General features: G+C 41.3%; 1 protein-coding gene across 1 annotated transcript in view; it reads left to right on the forward strand.

Moving 5' to 3' along the window:
* Nucleotides 1–7,062: 7,062 nt before the first annotated feature.
* CRYBG1 (crystallin beta-gamma domain containing 1) overlaps nt 7,063–24,313 on the forward strand; it is a 95,447-nt gene continuing 78,196 nt past the window's right edge. The window contains 1 exon segment of the mRNA XM_036380114.2: nt 7,063–7,307. Within this exon segment, the coding sequence (XP_036236007.1) occupies nt 7,063–7,307 (245 nt within the window).

A 24,313-nucleotide genomic window follows, 5' to 3' on the forward strand; every position in this document is an offset into this window, starting at 1 on the left:
GTTGGATTTGTCACAGGATGCTCATATTCCATAGCAATTTAATCAGCTGTGCTTACATTTCATTCTTTAGCACATTGGCTCTAGACTGTAAATTGCTGAAGACAGAGAGGGACCTACCTTCCTTCATCCTTGTCCATTTCTAAGCTCATCTGTTAGTCAGTATGAGCAATAATACATAAATGGTAATTATGTATCTAATTTTCAGGGCTATTGATTAGTAATATACCTAGAATCTTTATGAAGTAATTAATTTTAAATTTCCTGGTAGTTTCAACCTTCCTTCTTAAAAATTAAAAGAGAAAGATCCTATCCTAACTTAAGCCATGCTAGCTGATATATCTCCATGAAAATATAATAGAATGACATTGCTGATTTAGTCAAATTAAAAATCATTCTTTAAGATGACAAATTAATTTCAACCTAGATAATAATCAAAAATTGAGACCAGAGAAGAACATGACCTATAGCTTTGCTTTTGGCCAAGCATGAAAGTGTTTGCACACAGTCACACAGTACTATGCACACTAACCAGTGCAAAACTGGAAAGCAAGAGAAACAGAACCATAAAATATTAGCCTGGAAATAAATACATTTCAGCCAAGCTATATCTGCTCAGGAAAACATAAGCACATCTTAATATTAAGCAGTAAATTAACAGTTTGTCAGTATTATATTCCTAATGCCTCATTGTTATGTTAATTTGTGGTGTTTTTCTAATTGAATTAATTTATGGTCTTACTAGTATACCTTTAAATTGTGACTACAGGAGAACTGAGTGCTAGAATTCACTTTTTTTTTTTTCTTTTAATCAACTCCAGAGGAGGCTGGAGCCCCTGATGCACAGAGTGGCATTGATGATGCTGCCAATCAGTGGCATTCTGCTCCCATGAGGAGCAGCATGTCCCACCTCCTTCCTCCTTTCCCACTAAGATGGGAAAGAAAAAAAGTAGCCACAATGTGGAATGTTTTCTCCTCTGAGTAGCATCCACACAATTTGTTTCAGACTAGTTGTATAGCCTGTTTTCTCACAGCTATTTTATCTTCCCCTCTTAGAGCTTTGAGGAGGGAAAAAATACTTACTGAACAACTTCAGATGCCAAATAAACACCATATTGAACCAACCCTGACATAGCACACATAAAGCATTTTACAGATATTAGTGCTCAGCTTGAGACCAGACTCAAAATCTTTATTTTAACTCTTTATGCAAACTGGTAAGTCCAAAGACTAAAAGCTTTCAAGAAACTGTAAGTTGAAAAACGCACAGAGGAAACATTCATCTTTTACAAGTGGGCAAAAGAACAAAATTGGATACTCAGAGCAAGAATTAAGTGATTTGTAGGTGAGTTGTAGGTGTTATCTTGGCTTTGTACTGACACTGCACTTCAGTGAAAGATAGTTATCATTAATGAAAAGTAACACTGGATTGTTATTAACAGAATGAGAAAAGCACCTGGCAGGTAACAGAGAAGAAAACCCCTGAAAGAAATTTTCTGGGAGACTTTTTTTTTTCCCATGTCAACTGATTGGAGAAGGAATGAAAACTACTGGCATGGATGTATTAGCAAGAAAAAGAGGAATATTCCACACTGGGAACTCCTGAACATTTCATAAGTGAAATCTATTTGGCCATCTGCCTGGACTTATGGGCTGAACCTAGCTGGCATTGAAACCAAACAGAGCACTCTCACTGTTAGCATCACAATGGGAGTATTATGTGGAGGTAGTAACTGATGCAGAAGTAGTTTACTTGTAAAAAAACCTACAAAGGCTCTGGTTAGCACTATAAAATTTCATGTTAAAGTCAAAGACCACGTGCTACAGCTTGGCATCGCTCTGGGACACTTCTAATGGGTGAGCACTGAAGTTACACAACCCCACGGATTGTACACATGACTTATTTTGTTTCCTTCCCTTGAGCTGTAGGATTGTAATGCAAAAGACTCCTTAAAGGCCCAAAGATGGGTTGAAAGACTCTTCTTTAGTAGCTGACAGGAGGTGTGTGTGTAGCAGGGAGTTCTATATTACACTTTTCATCAATGCAAATATACAAGCAACTCAGATAAAGGCTCAGATAAATTTTTGGCATGTTACAGCAAAAGTAATAATAATAAGAAACCATGCTAATATTGAATTGATTAATTGAACATGCTAATTTCCCATAAAGAATTCTATCCCCACCTATCTGCTGTGGAATGCTTAGTTTACAGAATAAAAATCTTAGAGTATCAAAGGGTTTGGCAGAACTATTCATGAATAAGTGGGTTATAAATTAAGAGTCACATCCATTTTTGACTTATCTGATCAATAATTAGCACCTAGGAGATGGACATTGCATGCTTTCAAGAGAGGTATTAGCTCACAGATGAACCAAAATACCAAAGATCCCAAATTGAACCACGATGGGAACCAGACAACTTAAAATAAGACCAAAAGCATCCAACATGGAAATATAAATTGCTGCCTGAAGTAATCACACAGTGTGTACAAGATCAAATTCGGAGCATGAGGTTATGTAAATTCACTCCCACTCCAAAATACCCTCAGAGCCTGAGGTGCTTCCATCTACTTGAGCTCCAGGGCCTGTGTGCTCCCCTGTGTGTCTCCCCAGGCAATCCAGCCATGCAGCTGCCAGACAGAGCAGGGTAAGTCATGGCAACTGGCACGCCAATAATGATCGCCCTTGGAGCCTGGGTGATGGTTTGCCCCACCTACCAGGTACATAAGGCAATCCCAGAAAAGCTTGACTTCCAAATTTACTGCTTGGTTGAAGCCCACATCACTGCCCCTTGCTTCCAGATTTCTTAGTCCCACTCTCAGTCAAGCTCTCGCCGTTTTTCCGAGTCCTCCCCTGTGACATGGAATTGCTCACCTTTAAGGGGTTTGCCCTGCTATTTTTTTAAGGGTCTCTTTGCTTCCCTGGCTTCCCATATATTACTCTTGCTACAATTCTGGCTGCCATGTTCCTGAACTAATTTAGTTTCTAGCCTTGGCTCTTCCTGGTCCTAATATTTAGTTGCTTTTTCAAGGCTGTCTTTAATCCCCAGGGGTGATCACCCACATCCCACCCTGTGTGTATCCCACCTGATAATTTACTGAGGACATTAATTTATGTCCTTTTTTTTTTTTTCAAGGCATGGAATGGGACTCACTCCTCTTTTCAGGTGTGGCCAGGAAACCTCTAGTCCCTTTTTGGGCCAGAAAACAAACATTACTGGTGACATGACTGTGAGATAGAATGTGTTCCTGTAGGTAGGATTTTCCCAAATTAAGGCTACCATTTCCATCACTATTTCTACATCACACCTGGAACTCCTGGAAAAAAATAGAAGCCAATATGGCATTTTGTATGGAGCCTGCTGTTAGAGCATGAGTTAATTAAGATCCAAATATGCAACCACAGGGAGTCCCAGCAGATTCAGGCCAAGCCATACCTAGTTTTTAGCTCCTTGTCAGACTTGGGCAAGAAGCAGGCACCCGACACTCAGTCCCGTGAAGACTGAGGCAACTCTGAGCATGTGGGGAAGTGAATCCCTAAGAACCTGAGGCACTTTCAAGACAAACAGGGAGGCAACCCTGGAATTTAAGTGCCCACAGGGTTAGGTGTCAAATGAATGTGGGATTTCAGGACCATAGTTTGGGACTTACGTGTTTTATGTGGGACACAGGGAGGATTTTGTCCCCTGTGTACCTTATTGCTCTTTTACCACCAACTCCAATGTGTGGAAATCCAAAACAGTCTTTATATATTCTGGCAGTGAATTTTCTGAATCTCAAATGTTTGCATGCATGCACCATTTCTGAAGGAGATTTCACACCTCTGTTTTATTGGAAAAGAAGAAAAGATATTTGATGAGAGAGTTAGTGATAATCCATTCATATTTTTCTGTAATTTGTGTACAGGCTTTAGATTGGAGGTTTGTTTGTTTCAGAGCTATTGTGCCATATATTGGAATAGTTTTACATTAGAACAGAGCTTGTTTCTGTTTTGAAACAATAAAAAGGGAGAATCAATGATTTGATTTAATAGTATTATCTCAACCTGTGTGTTAGCTGATTTCTATAACAACTTCAAAAATTTTCAGCCTGTATTTACTGGATTATCTTTGTAACTCAAATATTAGCTTAAATGTTTCAGGTTTAGGGGTTTTTTGGTTGTTTTTTAAATTTCACAGTTTGCAGTCAAGCAAGACTATTGAGTATGGTGAAGTCTAATCTAGATACTCAATCATCTTCTTTTTCACCATGCTGGAATGATAGCAAACAGGAGAAGGATAATTTGTTGCATAATACCTTTCTAAGGTATGAAGTACTATGAACTGTTGCAAAATTGTGTTGGTTCTGATAAAGCTAGACTGACTTGTTCTGTTGCATGTGTCTGGATTAAACTGACATAAACTGGCTGCTGACATAAACATGACCATCATTTAAAGTTTCCTGAATGACTGGCTAATTCTTATGAATGTCTATCTTAACTAATGGCCTTAAAAATGCCTTTCCTGACTTGAGGTCCAAACCTTCTACGTAAGACAGGTACAACTAAAAGTACAGGGCCTTGACAGATCTGTTTGGATTGAAATCACTCATTTTTCTGACACTGCCATATTTAACAACCAGACTTTAATTTTGGCCAAAGTTTGGAAAACAACCAAAACAACCAAACCCCTTCACTGAATTTTGTGTATCAGGATTTTTTAGGATATGTCAGCACTGAAGCACAAATGCTGGATACCTCAAGGGTTATGTGGAATGCACATTTCTTATATGTGTCTGTCCAGAGACTTATGGAACTCTGCACATTTTCTAGATACTCTAGGGTGCTGATACTAATCTAGACCCTGCCAAAATAATCTAAAAGGATTTGAAAAAAATGAGCACCTTGCATTTCTCCCTTTTCTCTATGTCATTTAAACTGTATGTTTTCAGGCCAAACACTTTTTTTTTCTTTTTTTTTTTTTTTTCTTTTGAGTGGAATGAAGTAGCACAGCTCTGCTGAACATACCCTCATGTGCCTGGTCTGCTACCAACTCAAGGTATCTAATGGGTAGAGTGGCAGTGAGAAGACACACCACGACGGCAGTGGCCAAGACTCCTTTCTCTCCAGTGCTGTTTAGGGGAAGTGGTTCACCAACACCAATTAATTTACCTTTGTTCTGGCACAGCAGAATCCCAATTACAACTGACACTTAAATGGAAATGTGGCACACAGACATGGTAATGTATTTATCTGGCTTCTTCAGAAATGAAGAATGTCAGAAAATGCCATGGTTATGGATGGTTCTCTAGTCAAGGAAATAGAAAGGAATAATTTTAGGCTAAAGTAAGAGAAGAGGTATAGCTATTTGAATCTTTACAGTGTCTACCCAGTGTCCAAAAATCCTATCTAGATATAGCAGGCAGGACTTTCTGCTTTGTTGCTAGCCATCCATAAAGGACAGCATCTACCTGCCATCAGGTCTCCTGTCTCTGTCCTCAGAAATACTTAAAATCCAAATGGATAGAGTCCTGAATAGCCTGCTCTTGCTGATTCTGCTTGAGCAGGGGGCTGCACTAGACAACTTTCAGAGGTCCCTTCCCATTTAAAGTGTTTTGTGATTCTACAATTTTCATGCTTATATAGCTTGCTTTACTGAAACTGACTTTTATTCTCAATCCCTTATGCAGTTCCTGAGAGTACAACTACCTTTCTTTCCAGTTCTGCCCAATTTTGGCATAACACATACTTAATTTTTTAATAAAACAACTTTATTTTTAGGTTAATCTGTTTAGTTAATCACTAACCAAATAAATTACAAGTCAAAATAATTGAATCTTCTCCCCAAACAAGTGTACATATTGCTTGAGGTAAAATAGTGGCAAAAATAAAACTTAGCTGCTCAGCCAACTTCTGTATATTTTGTGTTCCCCTGCCTTGCTCACCTCCTTTTCTTTCTGCCATAGAAAACCCACCATTAATTTATATCCATCAATTTATGTTGTGTTTGTCAGCTATTGGCAGATTATGACCATTGCATAATGCAGAATTTAAAGTTTTTCCAGAATACAGACTTCCAACATTTTTATTATGTCATCTTTAGTATTTTTAGCAGAGAATTATAACATCTATGTTGCATCAGTAACAAGCAAAAATCAGAACCAAAACCACAAGAACCCTAAAAGCTCCTTACATCAGACGAATGCGTGTTTGTTAGACACAATTTAGGACAGACGGTATCCATCAGCGCACAGCAGCATTTCCTAAGGAAAGCTGGACCTCAGGGTCAGTTAAGAGAGGATTCCTAAAAGCACCGAGGAACACATGGGATGGCCAGGTCCTGGCAGGAGCTGGTCACGATAGCACCCGACACGATTGATCCTCCCCGCTGCAAGGTGTCTGAGCCTGAGCCTTCCCCCGGGAGCGGCTCTGCCTCCTTAGGGAACCCTTCCTCATCCTCCTCGGCAGGACACCGAGCCAGCAGGGCGCTCAGAGCCAATTTATTCCCAGGGAGAGGGATAAGCAGCTAATTAATTAATGTGGCGGGCACCGAGACAAAAAGCAGCGCTGCGAGGTTTGGGGTGTGTTGGCTCCCGAGCCCCTCGGCTGTACAGCTGACTTTCTTTATTCACGCTTTTCTCCTTAAACGAGGAGGGGCTGGGGGGCGGCCGCGGGAGGATGCGGAGCCCCCGGCGCGGAGCGGAGCGGAGCCTTTCTTTCTCCGTGCCTCGCACGAGTGTCCGGGGCGCGGGGCACACCTCAGGGTTAGCAGAAAACAACAACAACAAGATAATGGCCCCTAATGCGCACCTGGGCACGGATCACACGTGGGCCGCTCCCTTCCTGTGCGAGCGGCGGGGAGCCCGCCCGCCCGCCTGCCGCGGCGCGGCTCGCTCCGCAGGGAGGGACCGACGCGTCCGGCGGTGGGCAGGGAGGCAGGCAGGGAATCGCCTTATTAAACGCATACAGCGGGGCGGGCGGCTGCCACCGCCGCCCCGTCCATGCCCGCGGAGAGCCCGAGAGCGCCGCGCTCCCCCCGCTGCCGCTGCCGGCGGGAGATCCCCGCGCAGAGCCCCGCAGAGCCCCGCATGGCGCGGCGCGGCCGCTTCCAGCGCCTCTTCGGCCGCAGCGAGTCGGAGGACTCGGAGCCCGAGGGGCCGGCGGCCGCCGCTGCCCCCCGCCGCCGCCCCTCCGCCGCCGCCGCGCCCAAGCGGCGCCCCGCGTTCCCGCACTGGCGCCCCAAGAAGAAGGAGCAGCATCCCCGGGAGGGCGGCGGTGCCGCGCCCGCCTGGAGCCCGCCGCCCGCCCCGCACCTCGAGTGCCCGGCCCCGCGGTAAGCGCGACACCCGAGCGGGCGGTGGGGGAGCCGGGGCCCGGCTGGGGGCCAGGGGTTTTTCTGTCGAGGAGGGAAGAGCGTGTCCCGCAGCCGCCTTCCCGTCCCGCGTCCGCCCCAGCCTGCTGGCGGAGCGGCGCCCGAGCCGTGTTGACAAACAGCAGCGCCCGTGTGAATGAGTAACAGCCTGTGCCCGGAGCAGGGGGAGGCTGCCTGGCCCAAAGCATCCTCCTAAGGGCGCCTGGCGTGTGTGAATGGCTGGGACTCCTCTACAGCAGTGGGCTTGCTCTGTGCTCGCGTTTTCTGGACGTGATAGAGGAGGAAGATGAAAGGGAAGAGCTTGACAACACTCTGCTACAGCGCTCCCCATAGCTATTGCTCCCCAGTGTGGTGCGAGTCTCCCATGAGTGATGATTATCTAGTGCATGCTGGCTTCTTGGGGACACAGGTATTCCCCGGGGGATGTTTAGAGCCTCTAGCCACAGCACAAGGAACCTCAGTGAGACTGTGGGGTTGCCGAGCAGTAAAACCTCTGACGTGAAGGTAATTCACAGTAGCATATGGCATATGGTGAACTTGAGGCTATGTCAGGAAAGGGTTTGGTTAATACTGCTCAGATCGGAACATCACAAGCCAGGCAGTGAGAAAATGCCAGTGCTGCCTACATTAGGGGAAAAAAAAAAGTTGTGAGCTGTTGATCTCTCAGGTGGTTGCTTCAAATTGAGAAATCTGTAAGTTTTAGAAGGTGGTTCCGTATGAAAGTGTTAGTACTTGCTGAAAAGTAGACATCAGGTTTAAGTTAGAACTTGACTAAAGTACAGTCTAATTATGTTTGGATTTTATGTTGAAATGTATTATTGAAGACTTTAAACACCAAACTTTTCTATGAAAGGAAAGAAAGCCACTTATGTTTACATGTTTTTAGGAAAGAGAAAATGAAGTCTGCTTTTCAGAACTTGTAAACTGGGAAGTGATGTATTTCAGAATGCTATTGAGTGGCCAAGCTCAAGGTAATGCTGCAGGAGGAGCAGATCCCTCTTTTGCCTTCCAGAGGCCAGATAAAACAGAAGGGGGTGGGATCGCAGTGTAGCTCAGGGTGGAAGGGAGCCCCGAACAAGGCTGACTCTGAGTTCAGATCCCAGTTTCTCAGGACTGTGTCCACTTGAGTTTTGAAATCTTCCAAGAAGAGAGAGTGCACAACAACTTTGGCCAAGCTGTGTTACTCCTGCCTTGTGTGAAATAGTTTCTTCTGGTAGAAGGCTGGAGCACATTTCCGTTTGTAGCTTGTGCTGCACCTGCCATCACTACTGAATTGCCCTGTGGCTCTTGGTGACCCTGTCCTGCATACTGACAGGCAGGTGATGGGCTCTCTCTGTGCTCATCTCTTCCCTAGGCTGAACCTGCTTCCTCAGCCACTCCTCAGGGCAAGATCTTCAGCCCCTCAGTATCCTGGGGCCCTGTGCTCTTTTTACCAGTGTATTTTGTATTGAGGGGCCCAAAACTGAATAAAATATCTGGATGTGGGCAAATGAATGATGGTGTAGGAGAAGTGGCATAAGTCTTTAATCCCAACGTGGGTTCCTTTTTTTTCCAGATACCAGGATGTTTTTATTGCATAAATTTGTTTTCAAGTTCTGTGCCTAAATTACAAGAGAAGTCTAATAATTGCAAGTCTCCTGAAAGGACAGGGTTGTGGCTGCTGTTACAAAACTCTGGGGGGTTTGAGTTTTGGTCGGGGAACCAATCCTTCTGCTATTGATGACAGGCTGGGTTTGTGCCTCAGCACATGAAAATGCACGTGTATGTCACCATCTTTAACTGCAGTTGGTCATCTTCAGAGGGCACAAACTTCTCTTGTTTGTGTAGCTTTCTAACACCCTTGCCTTAAAAAAAAATGGAACAAGCTAAGCTTTTAGTATACAGCCAAAAACACTAAATACATTTTTAAAAATATGTTGGAGATTATGATAGCACTTCTCAAAAGACATGGTTTGAAGTATTTTATTTTTATTGCATCCATGGTAGGCTGTAATGCTTGGTCTCAAGAGTACTGTATAGGACAGATACAGTGTCCTGTTAACAGGAATGCATTTGAAGATATGAGATGCTTAATTAGTGGCCTTGGTTTTAGCTTTGGTTTGGCACGTGGCAAGCATGACAGCTGTCAGTTTGAACACATGTATTTATATGGTACTCCAATTTAAACATTATCTCATCATCAGCTGTTTTGCTTGTCTTATGTTATTTTTTCAGGTAGCCAGTACTTTTCCTTGCTGTTAGTTATTTATCTGGGAGAGCAGTGCCCAGCATGGCATAAAAAAAATCTTGTGATACAAACCAAACAAGCATCCCAGCTCCTTAAACTTGAAGTTACAAGGATGCATTCTCCTGTCTCTATGAAATGTGTGTTGTACTGCCTGCATTCATGGGTGGCAGGGCAGCCAGATGAACTCCTCTGATTACTTTTTCTACCAAAAGCTTGTAGAATCTCTTTCCCTCAGATAACAGCTACAAGTTTGAGCCTCTTAACAGAAGTAGTTGCAGTGAAAAGAAAAAGAATTATCATGTTGTCACCATGCTGTAGATAACTGCATCGTATTATGAAACCAATTTTTACTTGGTGTCTTGGAGGTCATGTCCTCGTACAGCTGTCATGGTTTGGACACTCAATGATCTCCACCCAATGGCAACTTTGAAAATGAAGAGGATGGCTTGGAATTTAGCTTTGTAGCAGGAAGCTGACTAGAGGAGGACAAAAAAACTGTTTATCTTTGGGTGTGTTTGTTTAGCAGTGTTTCTCACAATGTATGCTACCCTGTGAATCTTGAGCTTTTTGTATTTGATGGTCAAGACCAGACAAGTTACTTGGTCCAGTTCTGAGTTGGCTACCATAAAAATGACAGTAGTTAGATTCTTGCCCAAGATGTGTCAGTGTAATCACTGTGAAAAAGGAGGATGTTTTTGCTGTTTATTACTTCCTCAGTTTGAAGAAACACAGATATTTGATGCTGAGCATGTTAGAAACACTACCACCAGCAACACTTCTTGTTTTTATTACTTTCCTCTCCCCTGATTGAATGAACTCAGCTCACCTTCATCAACATGCTAAATATGTGAGGGCAATGAAACTTGTGTGACTGTTATTCTACGGTGATTTGTCAAGGAAATAAAAATATTAAGGGTTCAGTAATAGCATAAAAAGAATGAGAGGGAAACAGCATTAGGCTGTATCCAAGGAAAGTTCCTACTGTGGAATTTTACCTTATCTTGGGGAGGGACATGCGCCTCTGTGAGATATGTAGAAAGTGAAGAAACATTGTTTTTAGTGCAGAAAGTGTCAGTGAGACCAAGATCTTGTATCTCTTCCCTACTTCCATGTTCTTACTCTAAGTTACTCTTCTGTGACTTCTGTGTTAGAAGAGGTGAAGGAGCTGTGCTTCACAGCCCATGTGTGACACCATGTTTTGGAAAAAGACGAAGAACAAATGCTTCATGCTGTGAAAAACAAAGTGTGTAATAACAGACTATTAGTAGCTCAATTGATTGACAGGAATAAAATGTAGAAAACTGTTATACAGTTTGCTGTTTTGTAAAGTACAAACCCTCAATTCAATGTACTTTTTATGGGTAACTTCACATTTGTGCATTGTCTGGTTGAAAAAAAGAAAAACTAAACATTCACCTGTGTTCTTTTGTAAGACTGAATACGGATTTCTGCAAGTGTTCTAGTTGCACTTAGCAGGAGGTGGAAATGGACAAGGGTAATTCAGTTTGATGTATAATTCTTAGTAATGTGTAATGTAAGCATAACACATTAGGAATAAAGACTTAGTATTTTAATGTTTATAATAGGGGAGTGAAGATGTTTTAAGATATGATGATCAAGGAATTAAAGGCAAAACTTTTTTCGGAGTTGTTTTCTGTACTGTGACCTAATGAGGAAATTGATCCTTAGAAAAAAAATACATGTTTCTAGAAAGATACTAAGATAAGAGGGATGACATGCTAAAACACTCATTTGCTTTTTTTTGCATATTTAAGAAGTAAAAAATACTGTCCTGTGAAAATGTAATGACATCTGTGCCATGAAAGTAGTAGTTTGTCTTTCCTGCATGAGTTTAACATCAGCTGCTGCTTCTGTGTTGCTGATATCCTGGGTTTGGTGGCTGTGTAAACACCAGGGTGAAGAACACTCTCTTTTTCATTTTGTCCTTTTCAAAACCAAATTACAATCTGAAAGACATGAGCCAGTAAGACTGCTGATGCCTTCCTGGTCAGCTGGCTTGGATGTCAGGGTGTGAAAGGTAGATCCTGGTAGAGAAGAGTGACACCTCGTTCGTGACTGATGTTGTCACAAAAATTGCTGACTTTCTTTGCTCATGCTTTTTCACTTAATCTAGAAAAAAAAATCTTAAAAAAAAGAAGAAGGGAGTTAGTGGACTCATGCCATTCACAGTCAAAGATTTTTTTTTCCTAGGTGTTTCTGGCTTTGTTGGATGTTTATTTGAAGAGATGGTTTACCTTCTGTATTCAGGTGAATCTGATCCATAGTAGGGCTGAGTTCCATTCAGGTAATAGGAGTTCTGTACTGAAAATCTAAATGCCTGTTAAAACAAGGAGTGTTGTGAAAAAGCAGGTTCTTTCCTACTCAAACTAGGTGCCAGTCTTGGCACCTCTGGTTTTTGTGTGTCAGATCCACACTTGGAAATAGTGACAAATAAAAATAGAAAGGTCTTTTGGGAGATTACTATTATAAAACACCACTATAGAAACCAGCCAGGAAGGTGCACAAACAAAAAGTTCTTATTGAATGCAGTACATAAAGTTGGCACTTAGTAATGCATGGAGTGCTAAAAACAATGTTAAATACTGAATGCCTACCACTTCAGTGAGTACCACTTGTCTCAGTGAGAAAACAGCAGTTTTCAGACTCTACTCTTTCTCAGCACACCTGTCTCTTGTCTTCTTTTCTCCTCGTCTTGGTCCTTGCTCCTACAACTCTGTCCCATCTTTCCCTCCCTCTCCATCCTCTCAAGATTTACATCATGCAGTTTATGCTGCACACTCTAGTGGATTTCTGCTTGCATGGAACAAAGAGAAGAGTGGTGCTTTATTGTACCTGTGGTGATCTCAGGGAAGAGGCAGGACAACATTTGTGGGTAGAAATTAGTATGTTATAGAAAGGGTCAATATAGTTAGTTTCATTTACTTCATATACAAGATGACATCCATATCCTTTAACTTCAGATATCTGCATCTGAAATAGTTCTTCACTTTATAATTGAGGAGGGCAAATAGTGATGTCTGGTGTGCAGTGCTTCTCACCTTAAGGTGAGTGTCTAAACCAGGCTAAATGAATTACATCTGAGAAGTACAAGCTTTTTCTCATTGACTTTAAAAGCTGCCTGAAGGTGACACCTTCAACATCTGAATTTTGGCATCTAAATTCCATCAATGTTACCCAATGTGGGGGAGTCCATAGGGTGATACTTCCATGTAGGAGATCCTACAGTGCAAAGTCAAACAGTGGTGAGCTTCAAAAACTATGTTCTGATTTTTCATATGCAGCTTTAAGTCACCTTCTTTGTTCACAAGCAGTCTGGTTTGAGAGACTCATTTTTGCATAATTTCTATTATTCAGGATATTATGTTATTCATTTCATTGTGGTTAAGACTTTCCAAGTTTCTTTAGGGAGCTGGGATTGATCCCTACTTCTGCATTTTCTTGGGATGGCTGGGAAAGGCATGGGAAACAAACCTTTCCCAGACAGCTTGAGAAAGAGAACAGGGGAAGCAGGAGACAAGGGAGAGGATATTACTACACCTATGGTCTGATTTGGAGAAGTTTAGCCAAAATAGCAACGCTTAGGCAAGTTAAATTCTCCTTGAAATATAATCCTGTGATAAGAAAGATGGGGAACTGTTAATACTAGGCAATTCTTCCTTTAGCAGCTTGCATTTAAAAATAGAATAAAAACATGAGGACCTGTTTGGTCACCAGAGGTGCAAGAGGGGAAAAAAACAACCCTTCAGCTTTCAAAACAGACAGAAGTCATCAGTGATTTGCTTGCATATAATGTATCTGATAGTGGTGTATCTTTGTATATATGATTTTTGTATTTGTCACACCAGCAAACCTTCTGCTGTACATCTTATCTTCACACATGTTTGTTCATGCAGCCACGTACGGTGAGCTCCCACAATCCGTCATCAAATATTTCATCATTCCGTGCTCCCTTGAGACAAGAAGGGAAAGATAGATAGGCAAAGACTGATCAATGTAAGAGATTGGCCTCCTTTAGTGCTCTCTGGAAAAAAACCCAAAAACAGTATTTATTTAAAGAAAATAAGATACCATCTTCTGTGTTATTCTTGAACTGTACTTGGAAATTCTGAAATAAAAATTTTTAAAAATGTTAGTTGGATAAAATTTCTTCATGATACCTGAATCCTTTATTCATTTAGAATTCAAAGTTATAAAGTCAACCAAACTAAAGTTTAAAAATGTCTGAGCTGTGAAAATTTGTAAAACAGGCATATTTGATGAATTCCCCAAATCCTGAGTTTCAGGTAGAGCCCAATGCCAGAAGCAAAGCTACTATATTTGCAGTCCCAAAATAGGTTCTTTTATTCTGTGTGCAAGGGGCCAGTCCACACACATAGTCAAGGTATTTGATTTATTTACAGTTCTCTGCAGAAGGGGGTGCTGGGTGTCAAACCCACAAAGCCAACACTACCAAAACATTTCACGATACGTTTTAGCAAACGGAAGCCTTAATTCATTGGCTACAAGTTTCATAGTTCTTGTATTAGACTTGGACACATTAATTAGTGTTCTATCTTCATTTGGTTAATTATTCTCTCTCTTCTCATGCTAATCAGGCCCATGGTGTTTCTCTTCTCTTGGGCTGGTGGGTTTTTGGGTCAATGATCCATGAGTTGGGATCTCCCCCTGCAGAATTCCCTTTTACCCAGTCACAGCTGGCTCAGCACAGTTGCTGGGTAAAGTTTATTTATTTCTTCCTTATCTTGGGGGTTCTGCCCAATGTCCTTGTGGTCCATAAATTCTGCATTCTTTGTGTCTGCTGTCAGTGGTACATCCTTCTCCCCAACTTTTGTTAACTTCCCTCTGGGTGTGAGATCACTGAAACCTGCCAGGCCCTAAAGCTTAGCAAGACAATTCTACCAACCAGTAATTTGTCTTTCTAACACCTGCACATCATTTAGAGCTCATGTGCTGCTCTCTGTTTCAGACTAAATCTCCTTTCTTATTGATTAGACTTGAAAGTATGTGAAGATCAAATATCAACAATCCTTCCTTAAGAAGATTTTTATGTATTTAACATTTTCCAGCATTTTGACAAAAGAAAATGCAAAAATTTTAGTAAGGATGACTTATTACAGTGCTCCTTGTACAGTTTAATCACTCCATAAGTACTCTAAGAAATATAGGCAGGCAGAGGGGCCCCTGTGCATCCTTTGACCAGCTTTTTTATTGTTGGTCTTTCTTCTTTGTAAACTACTTCTTTATTGTCTCCAGAGTATTTTGAAATTTGCTGGTGCCACATCTGTGGTCCTGCTGTTGAGGCAAGGCTGTAGGTCAGGAATACTGCCTGATGCCATTCAAATCCAGAAGGATCAGATGCCATTCAAATCCAGAAGGATCCAACTTCACAGACTATGAACAGCCAAGCAGAAAATGTTTAAGTTGCAAGGCCTAGTGGAAAGCATCATTTTCCATTTGTCCCTTCTTTATGGCCAGGAGCAGGTGCCACAATGTAGTGTCTCAGGGCTCATGGAGGGTCGTGTAGATGACTTGTAATTAATGCTGGGAAAGTGGGAGAGAACCTCTAAAATCAGTGGACTGGTGAGAAGAGGCTGCTTTTTAGGAAATTATGGTTTTCTGTTTTTTTTTCCTGGCAGAAGGCTAACAGAATTTCTCATGCTGCAACTTGTACCCCTTCTCTCTCAGTCCTTCCCTGGGCACCTCCAAGGACAGATTGGCTCCTGTTAAGCAGCCAGTTTCTACTCATCCAGGTGTTTCTTGTACCTCATATCCCAGCATCTAAGCATCTTGGTGGTCCTTCTCTATAGTCACATAATTCTGTACACTTCTCATGTACAGGAGATGTACAGGTAGCCCCCCACTGCCAAGGTTCTGCTGCTGATAATGCTTGATGGTAGAATGAGGATGAAGACTAAGTCTTGCAGGGACTTGGCACTGAGAAGTGCAAGGTAATTCCAAGTGTCACTGTGAACCTGTGGATTTCTGGGGAAGGGTCTACAGTTTCTTATTCTTTGAGAAGGTTTTACTGATCTGTTTGATTTGGTTTCCATAATTTTAATTCCTTGAGAACCACCAGTGGGATTTCATGGTGGGCATTCCACAGCAGGCAGGGAGCTGCTGTGTGATTAGCAGTCCTGACATATTTTCTTTCCCTCTGCTGAAAATCCTGTGCCACTTGAATGAATTATTTAGTGAGGAATGAGTAATTATTGTAACAAAATATGTAGTTAGGATTTTTGGTACAGTATAAACACATTTGGCATTAAATAAAACCATATGGTTATTAATAAGATTCTATAACATTATACTGCCATCTCCATCTTCAAGGTCAGTGTTTTGATGATTAACCCATGGTTATACTGTTTTACAGATAAAGTACAAATAATTAATTCTCCATGGTATAGGGAGGAGACGTGCTGATACACGCTAGAGCTTCCCTGTTGTCCCCTTTTGAAGCATCTTTGTGACCTCCCTCAGCTGTGTGCAAAACTGAAGGAGTAGGGGAGAAAATCGGGATGTATATGATATCAATCTTACATTCTCTCTATTGGAAATTAAGAGATTATGTTCTTCTTCTTTGAAGATTTGTGCACTTGGTGAAGAGGAAAACATTGTTGTGTCTGGCAGGCTGCAATGAGGTCACCCCAAAGCTTTCTTTTTTCCAGGCTAAGCAATCCCAATTCTCTCAGCCTTTCCTCAGAGGAGAGGTTCTCCATCCCCCATATCAACTTGGTGCCCCTTCTCTGGACTTGCTCCAACAGGTCCCTGTCATTCCTGTGCTGGGGACCCCAGAGCTGGATGCAGCACTGCAGGTGGGGTCTCACCTCCCTGGGTTAGAAGCTGTCTAGGAGCAAGATACATTCTGTTTGGAAGCACCATAGCTGGGTTTGTCTACCATTAACAAAAACAGCTTCCTGCAGTCACGTTCTGTAGAGAGGCAGATTGGATGGTTGGGCTGATGGATTGGTTTTTGCAGCCCTGAGAATAAGCTCACACAGTCAGCCTGGAAGGATGGATGTGCAGGCACAGCACCCAGCTAACACAGTGACATGGCTTGTAAACTACAGCTGCTTTTTACCTGGCTGATTTGGACTTGGACACATTAAACACAGACATCTGCCTCACCCCACCTTGTAGATGTATTCTGAGTTAACTTTGTGAGATTCTTCTGATTTGTGGCTGGATTCCTTATCTTATTCAGTGGGAGGTACCCTTGTCTGTTTTCAGTTTAGGCAGTAAGAAATCTTTTTCTCACACCTTTTGTCTGTGTTGTTAGTTTACTGACTAATCTCTCCCAGGCTGTGGTGGCTTGGGTTGTGTGTTTATCAAATGTCTAGAACAATGGAGTCTGATTTTTGACTATGCAAATAGTAAATAACAGCACAAAAGACAAAAAAAAGTTGGCATCTTTCAAAAGCCCTGAATGAGTACATATCATTTGCAATTTCAGAGTGGAACTTATCAGGCTTTTTAGTCCTTGTGTAATTTAATGGGTGTGTATGAAGTGAAGAATTAAAAAAGAGAGGCTGAGAGGCCTATGAACATTCCAGAGGGGAGTATTTTAAATACAAGTGACAATCCTGCAGGTAATGAGTGTACTCACATGAAATGGACTCCCTGGTTCCTGATGAACAGCTCAATGCCCTTTCCTGTCACGTTTCCTGTCAGAAACTGAGTGTAGCCAGGGCTCTTCTGTGTTCGGGTTGAACCCTCCTGATGTTTTCAGGAAAATGCTTATATTTATTGTTCTAACAAACCTGAATTATGGAGATTTTTGTGCTCTCTGATGGAAGCATAGAGATCCAAAGGCAGCCAGAGCTGTACTATTACTCATGAGTCTGTGTCACTGTTAGCACTATCTTAGGCCACGTATCTGTGGCTTGGAGCGACTGGTAATTGAACTAACCAGTTCTTCAATAAGATCTAGATGGTATCTTCTTCTCTTGGGATGAGTAGAAAACTTTACTATATAGCCTTTGAGTAAAGGTGAAGCTAGTCCTTCTAACATAGGATTTTCAGTGTTCCATATGAAATAAATTTATGGGTAAGTTAGATTCTGTGGGAGAGACCTCACATTTTCACTATAATTCAATATGAAAGGACAAAAGTTAGTAGAGTTACAGCAGTAGTGTCTCCTGGTTCATTATAGTTAATAAATCAAACAAAAAAAATAAAATTAACATTAACAATTGAGGCCTAAATGCAGCTTTTTCTGTGAAGATAATGAGCTTCTCATCTTGACTTTCAAGAACTATTTGTTAGTGCAAACATACTGTCTTTCAAAGGATAATTTAGAAGATGCTTTAATTTTTATAAACTGAAGTTCAAAACAAAAAGGACTCTTATCCCAAAAAACTTCTACATGTGGCCAGGGTGGTGGGAATATCTTACAAAGAAATAAAAAATTAGAAAATCAGCATATACTTCATAATGTAAGTTTTTGTCAGAAGTAAATCTAGTCAGATGATAAACTAGTCTGTTTTGTTATGTGAAAAGTCTCAATTTTTCCCCCTGTAAGTACTAACCACAGTGTGGTAGTGAGACTTCCATACAAAAACACGATCAAAAAGTGACCTCAAGTATAAACATTGTGAAACGGTGTTGTACTTTAGTCCTGAGTATTTTTATGAATCCTCTGCATCCTGAATGAACCTAGCTTTAATGGGCTTTTATCTCTTTTCTCCCCACTGCAGAGCACAGTGCTCAGAAGCTGTGTGTGAGCCTGGCAGGAGCTGCTGGCACTGGAAGAATGTCCCACTAGCTGCCAAACCAGTGGGGCAGCATTGGAGGCAGTAATAATAGTTCAGGGCTCACCTGGAGGTATTCGAGGGAGGATTGCATCTTACAGGATGCTTGCTTTGGCTGCTGGGGAGGAACTGAACAGGAAGTGTCCAACAAAAAGCTTGGCAAATTTAGGTTCTCAATTTCTGCTGTCTACATGTGCTCTAGCAAGTTGAAATACTGAGCAGAGTATTTTTGATGACATTGTAGTGTTGCCTGATGTAGTCAAGATTTTTGTGATGAGTATTTATGTTTAAATATTCTGTCAGGTTTCTTCTAAAAGTACAAAATATGATTAGGCCATGGGAGATGTTTAATTACTGTTAGGTATTTGAATCCAAACATGTTGGATGCATGTTTACTTTATCTGATTTGTCTTCAGAGATTTATTTGTCAGTTGTTTTCCTTGGAATTGTTTTAATTATTTTTTAAAATGATTTTGCTAAATATAATCAGGGTGATTTATTAATATCACTGCCGTTGTGATTGATTTACTTGCCACATGCTACAGTTAGTTTTGCTTAGCTTTGCTTGGTTTAAAAAAAAAAAAAGGTCTGTATACCTGTTTGGACGTGTCTAATCTCTTCTGAGTTAGATCTGAGTTACCTGACAACCTTTGACATATTTCCTTGTGTAATTCTTCTGAACAGTGCTTTCCCCCTCCCTGCTTGTTTTCTGCAGGAGTGCTTCTCCTGCATCCAGCTTAAAGCAAGTCCTTTATGCTCTAAAGACCCCACATGTTGATAATTGGTTAAGGTTTGTCACAGGCCACAAGTCTTCTGTTCCCACTGTTCCTCATAACGTTCCCTGGAGCTTTTTCTCACCAGCAATGGCCTGGATAGGCTTTTCCAGCTGAAGAGGAGCTCTCCCGTCCTTACCATGGGACAGCTGCCAAAGCAATGTGCTAGAATGTATTCCTTTCTTCCCACAGTGAGATGTATGGGTTCTGACTTAGTTTCACACCAGGCACGAGTCAACAAGAGTTTACCATCAATTTCCTGGTCGAGACTTCGCAACCAAGACAGAGGGATTTCTCCCTCATTAGTAATACTACTTATTTTTTTCCAACATGCACTTCCCTCAGTTCTTTTTCTAGACATAATATTCCCCAGACTACCCACCATCTGATCTGTTTCTCTCATAATTCTGAAATATATTTTTATTCACTTCCAGAGGACTCACTGGTATACAGGCTGTATTGCACCATAGGTGTGTAGAGTAGATTTGATATAAATTTAAAAAATATAAATTAGTTTTATATACAAGACATAATAATTGTTTTCATTCTAACACATGCATTTTGATTTACTGAGTTTTCTTACTAGCAGGATGTACTTTACATGTGCAGATGATTATAAATAAGTTTTGCTGCTGATGACAAATTAAGTGTTCATGTCATCTAATGAAGAAATGTGAGCAGCCAGGTGTTGGTGGCAGCAGGCCATGATGTGTGTGAGATACATGTGCTTCCTTTTTTTTACTTTCAAAAGAAATCAGAGTGCTTCTCCAAGGGTAGATTTTGTTAGTTGGTGCTTTTCTTTTTTTTTTCTTAGTGTGTGTAATATTCCATCTAGTGTTTGAGTCATTTTTACTCATGAAAAGAGTTCTGAACCCCTCTTTCAAGTAACCTCTCACTCAGTTTGTGGGAAGAAGACATGCAGTTGCTTTTATCTCTCCAATCACATTAGTAGTGTCAGGGGAAACAGCTGTGAAATGAAGGTTATGGAGACTTAATGAAAATAAATTCTGTCTAACTGGATACTGAAATGTGGACAGACTTACTTGATTTAACATTTTTTATGTCTTCCCTGGGTTCCCTCACTTGTCTCTCTTTTCCTTGTAATTTTAGCCTGTGAATATAAAAACGTGGAGAGTCTTTTGAGACTTGTGAGATTTTCTGAACTTTAGTGTCAGGTTATACAGGAGAAAATAGAGAAATTACTCCTACAGCAGAACAAGGGTTTGGCAGAAGCTTTCTCTGTGTATGTATTTTAAATAGTCTGGTTTGCTTTTGAGCAGTGGTCCTCATTTCAGGTTCAGAGATGCATGTGTGTGTGGTTACTGTGCTCAAACATAAGGACTTTCTAATCCAGCAATATCCACAAGGATCCACAGATTTGCCACTGCCACTTGGGCTTCCTCTCACAGGAACAGAGGGCCAAGCTTCTTCCCCTGTTTCAAATGCTTCTTGTTCTTGTGGAGTTTTTAAATTCAATTTCTAATTCTTTCAATCAGCTGAGGTTCATTGGTTTAGGTCCTTTGTCACCCAGTTCACAAAGCTGAAGAAGGACACATGGACAAACAAGGCAGTGACTGGAGGCATCTGGAGTAGTGAGCACCTCCCAAAACTGTGCACATGAATATTTTCCACTGGTGCTCATGCAGCTTTGGATGTTGGTGACCTGCTTCTGAGGTGCCTGGGTGAGGAGCAGGTGCTGTGGCACTGCCAGTGCCTTCTGCATCTCTCCCAGGGTCCAGTCACGATCTAGGGGCAATAAGGAAACAATTTGGGCACTACCCTCCCTGGGATTGTGTCATCCTTTTTATCACTGTGGTGTCCAGTGCCACTGCTGGCACAAGCCAGGCTGCCAGGTTATATTTGGCAGAGAGGTCAGGGCATGTGAGCAGCAGGCAGCACTGACTAATGCTCCAGCCCTTGAAATGGTGCTGCTGATGCCATTCAGTTCCTGTCATGACCCTGCTGCCTTTGGCCCCAAAGGTACCTCCGTGCAGAGGAAGGGTGTTGCCTTTCTTTATGACTCCTCACCAAATACAGGGATTTAGGAGGATGTGATGGGTGTAAATATTCTCAGTCTTTGGCAATATGAGTAAGACCTGGAAAGAAAAGATGGTTTCCAAGATGGTCTAGAGATGCAAGGCATTTATGAGGGGACAGCATGGCCCAATTAGAGACTCTTCAGCCCCACATCTACCCAGGAGGAGTCCCTGTGGCAAGAAAATGTTTGGAAGACAGTAATTGAGTTCTCAGCTGTTGGAGATCCTGTTTCCAGCTCATCCTCCAAGATGAAATGATTGTAGATGAGCACTCCACAGAAGATTTCGGAGAGTTAAGGTCTAAGATGTGACGAAGTGGCACCATGCCACCACATCAAACAGCTTGTCAGTATTGTTGTAGTCCAGCAGACAGCCTTGGGAACAGGCTCTGTGCCTGTAAACCAGGGTCCTCTAGGTGATGGATTTGCTGAACTGGCCTAGGCTGCTGCGGAAGTAGCACCTCCAGCATGGTCATAAATTGTGTTTATCTTATTTGGGAGGTCCAAAGGACAGTTTTACAGTTCCACATTCATGAAATACTGCCTGTTTTCTGAGGGCATCCAAATTTGATGGTATATTCAGCAAAACACTCCTTGATGTCTTCCTTTCCCTTCCCACTTCCAAGTTAACTGATTATTCCTTTGTTATTATTCATGTGTGTGCCTGTGAACAACCACAAATAGAAGAATGGAATTTTTTTTTAATGTGTCACTTAGCTTTCCTGAAGATATGTGGTTGCATAGGCACCTTCTGCAACCACTTGCTCTACATATATGGCAGACTGGGATCACATGCTCATGAGGAAACTGAAGTTTTGGGTGTGTTTTCTCCTTTATGACATCAATGCAAAGAGCATTGAGCTACATATGAAGGATATCAAATACATAGGTACTGCTACAAAAAAACTCGTCAAGTGTATATACTTCTACTGGAGTGTATTTATGGCCAGTGCTGATTTAACTCTGATATCTTCTTTTTTTATTTATTTCTCTTTTTATAACAGTTACACAGGATTGAATTAAAACATTTTTGCTTAATCGAAAGAAATAGTGATGGCATAGTAACGTAAAACCAGAGCAGTGTAGGTTTTTACATGATGACTGAAAAATGGTATGAATTTCATAAATATGGCACATATATAATCTCCTGAGGACATCTTATTGTGCAGGAATCCCAATCCCAGCCCCATGAGAAGGATTTTACTTGGTGATGGGTTGACCTTGGCCAGCAATGAAGCACTCACCCACTTTGCTCATTCCTCCCCATCAGTGGGATGGGAAAGAGAATTGGAAGAGCAAATGCAAGAAGAAACTCATGGTTTAAGATAAGGATATCTTAATAAGCAAAGGAGAGGAAAACCAATCCAAATCAATGCACAGTCCCTCAATAATTCCACCTGCAGACCAGTGCCCAGCCAGTGTCTGAGCAGCAGCTACTTTGGGAAAACATCACAAAACCAGAGTTTGTATTGCTGAGCATGGTGTTACATGCTGTGGAATATCCATCCCTTTGGTCAGTTTGGGTCAGCTGTTCCCTCCCAGCCCAGTTGCTGGGGAGAATGTATGAGAAATTGATAAACCCTTGGTGCTGCACAAGCTCCGTCCAGCAGTAGCTGAAACTTTGATGTGGTGGGGTTTTCTTTTTGTTTGTTTGTTTTGATCTAAAATAGAGCACCGTATGAAGTGCTATGAAGAAGATTAACTCCATTCCATCCAGACCCAGTGCACACCCTTAGGTGCTTATTCATAGTTAATGATTTGTTATTCACTGAAATATTTATTGTATTGCTTTGTGTTTGGAAAAATTGGTGGAAGAACCTTGATAGTTAAACATGTGGTGAGTTTTATGCATGTAGAAAATCTGGAAGACAGAGGAGAAAAGAACCAACTGTGACTTGGAAGATGAGAAAAGTCACTATGAAATAATCCAGGTTGCCAAAAAAATGAATATTTTCTTATATAAAGCTATATATCTAAAGCTATATATATATCTATAGCTATATATAAAAAGCTATACAGGATCTTTAATGTAGGAATTGCAAAATTAATAAAGGAAGTTTAAAGCTGATATTTCTTAAAGGAATTAAAAAATGACATTGTATTTTGAAAGCTCTTGAAATGAACTGCCTGGGGTGCACATGAGGTCAGAGCTGCAGCTTTGTTGTAGAAAAGTCCTTGATAATTTTTACAAATTAAAACATTTGTAGTTAGTAAGCTTAGAGGAAGGAAAAATAAATCCTAGACTTCAGAGCTTAATAATATTGCCTAGGAAAGACAGGAAAGGCTGTTTTTGCCCAATATGCTTTATCATATAAGTAGAGAAAAATTTGCCCTACTTTGTTTACAAAATAAAATAAATAGTGCCTTTTTAATGCTTTAATGACATATAGATTTGCACATCTAACATTATTTCATGGTCTAACTTTTTATTGTGTAAGTTTTCTTTCTTCCTTGTAGGCTTTAGTTTTGAATACTTGTTGTTGAACTTCCGTGTTTATATTTCTTAATCCATGCAAGCATGAATTTGGACACAAATCCACGTCCAAGCAAATAGCTGATCAGATCTTGCCACAGTGTGACATTCCCTGCTGCCCTGCATTACTTAGGTAGTAGAGAAATCTTATCACTGGTACATCTGCTGCCCTGGAGGTTACTAGAAATGTCACTATTGTCTCTTGATCTTGATTTGAAAGACCATGGAGGTGCAGATGTTGTGTCCCTCTTGGATGGCTCCCAGGAGCCCGCTGATGTCCTCTCTCAGTGGCTTTGGTGTTCACACCAGCTGCTCTGTGGTGTTGGTGCCTCCTGCCACATGTTTTCCCTGGCAGATGCTGGGTCTTGGTGGTGATAAATCTGATGAAGCTGTTAGGATAATTGCAGATGTTTCAGTGTAATTGTGTCTCCTCCCTTCCATCTTACTGGACATACCAAGTTTTTGGTACAGCACTTACCACAGTGAGATTCTCAGCATAATTGCAGTGCAAATAGTACTAGATTTTACCTCTTACTCTATTTTTTTTTTTTTGGCTTTAATGCAGTTTACCTGTTGATTACATTGTATTACTTAATATTTGAGTTTGAATTTTTACATGGCACCTACATAGAACAAGTGTGACAGAAAACAACAAATTGCAAAATCACTGCAGACAGTTTTTTTAATGTTT

This window comes from Molothrus ater, chromosome 3, assembly GCF_012460135.2.
Source record: "Molothrus ater isolate BHLD 08-10-18 breed brown headed cowbird chromosome 3, BPBGC_Mater_1.1, whole genome shotgun sequence".
Taxonomy (NCBI): domain Eukaryota; kingdom Metazoa; phylum Chordata; class Aves; order Passeriformes; family Icteridae; genus Molothrus; species Molothrus ater.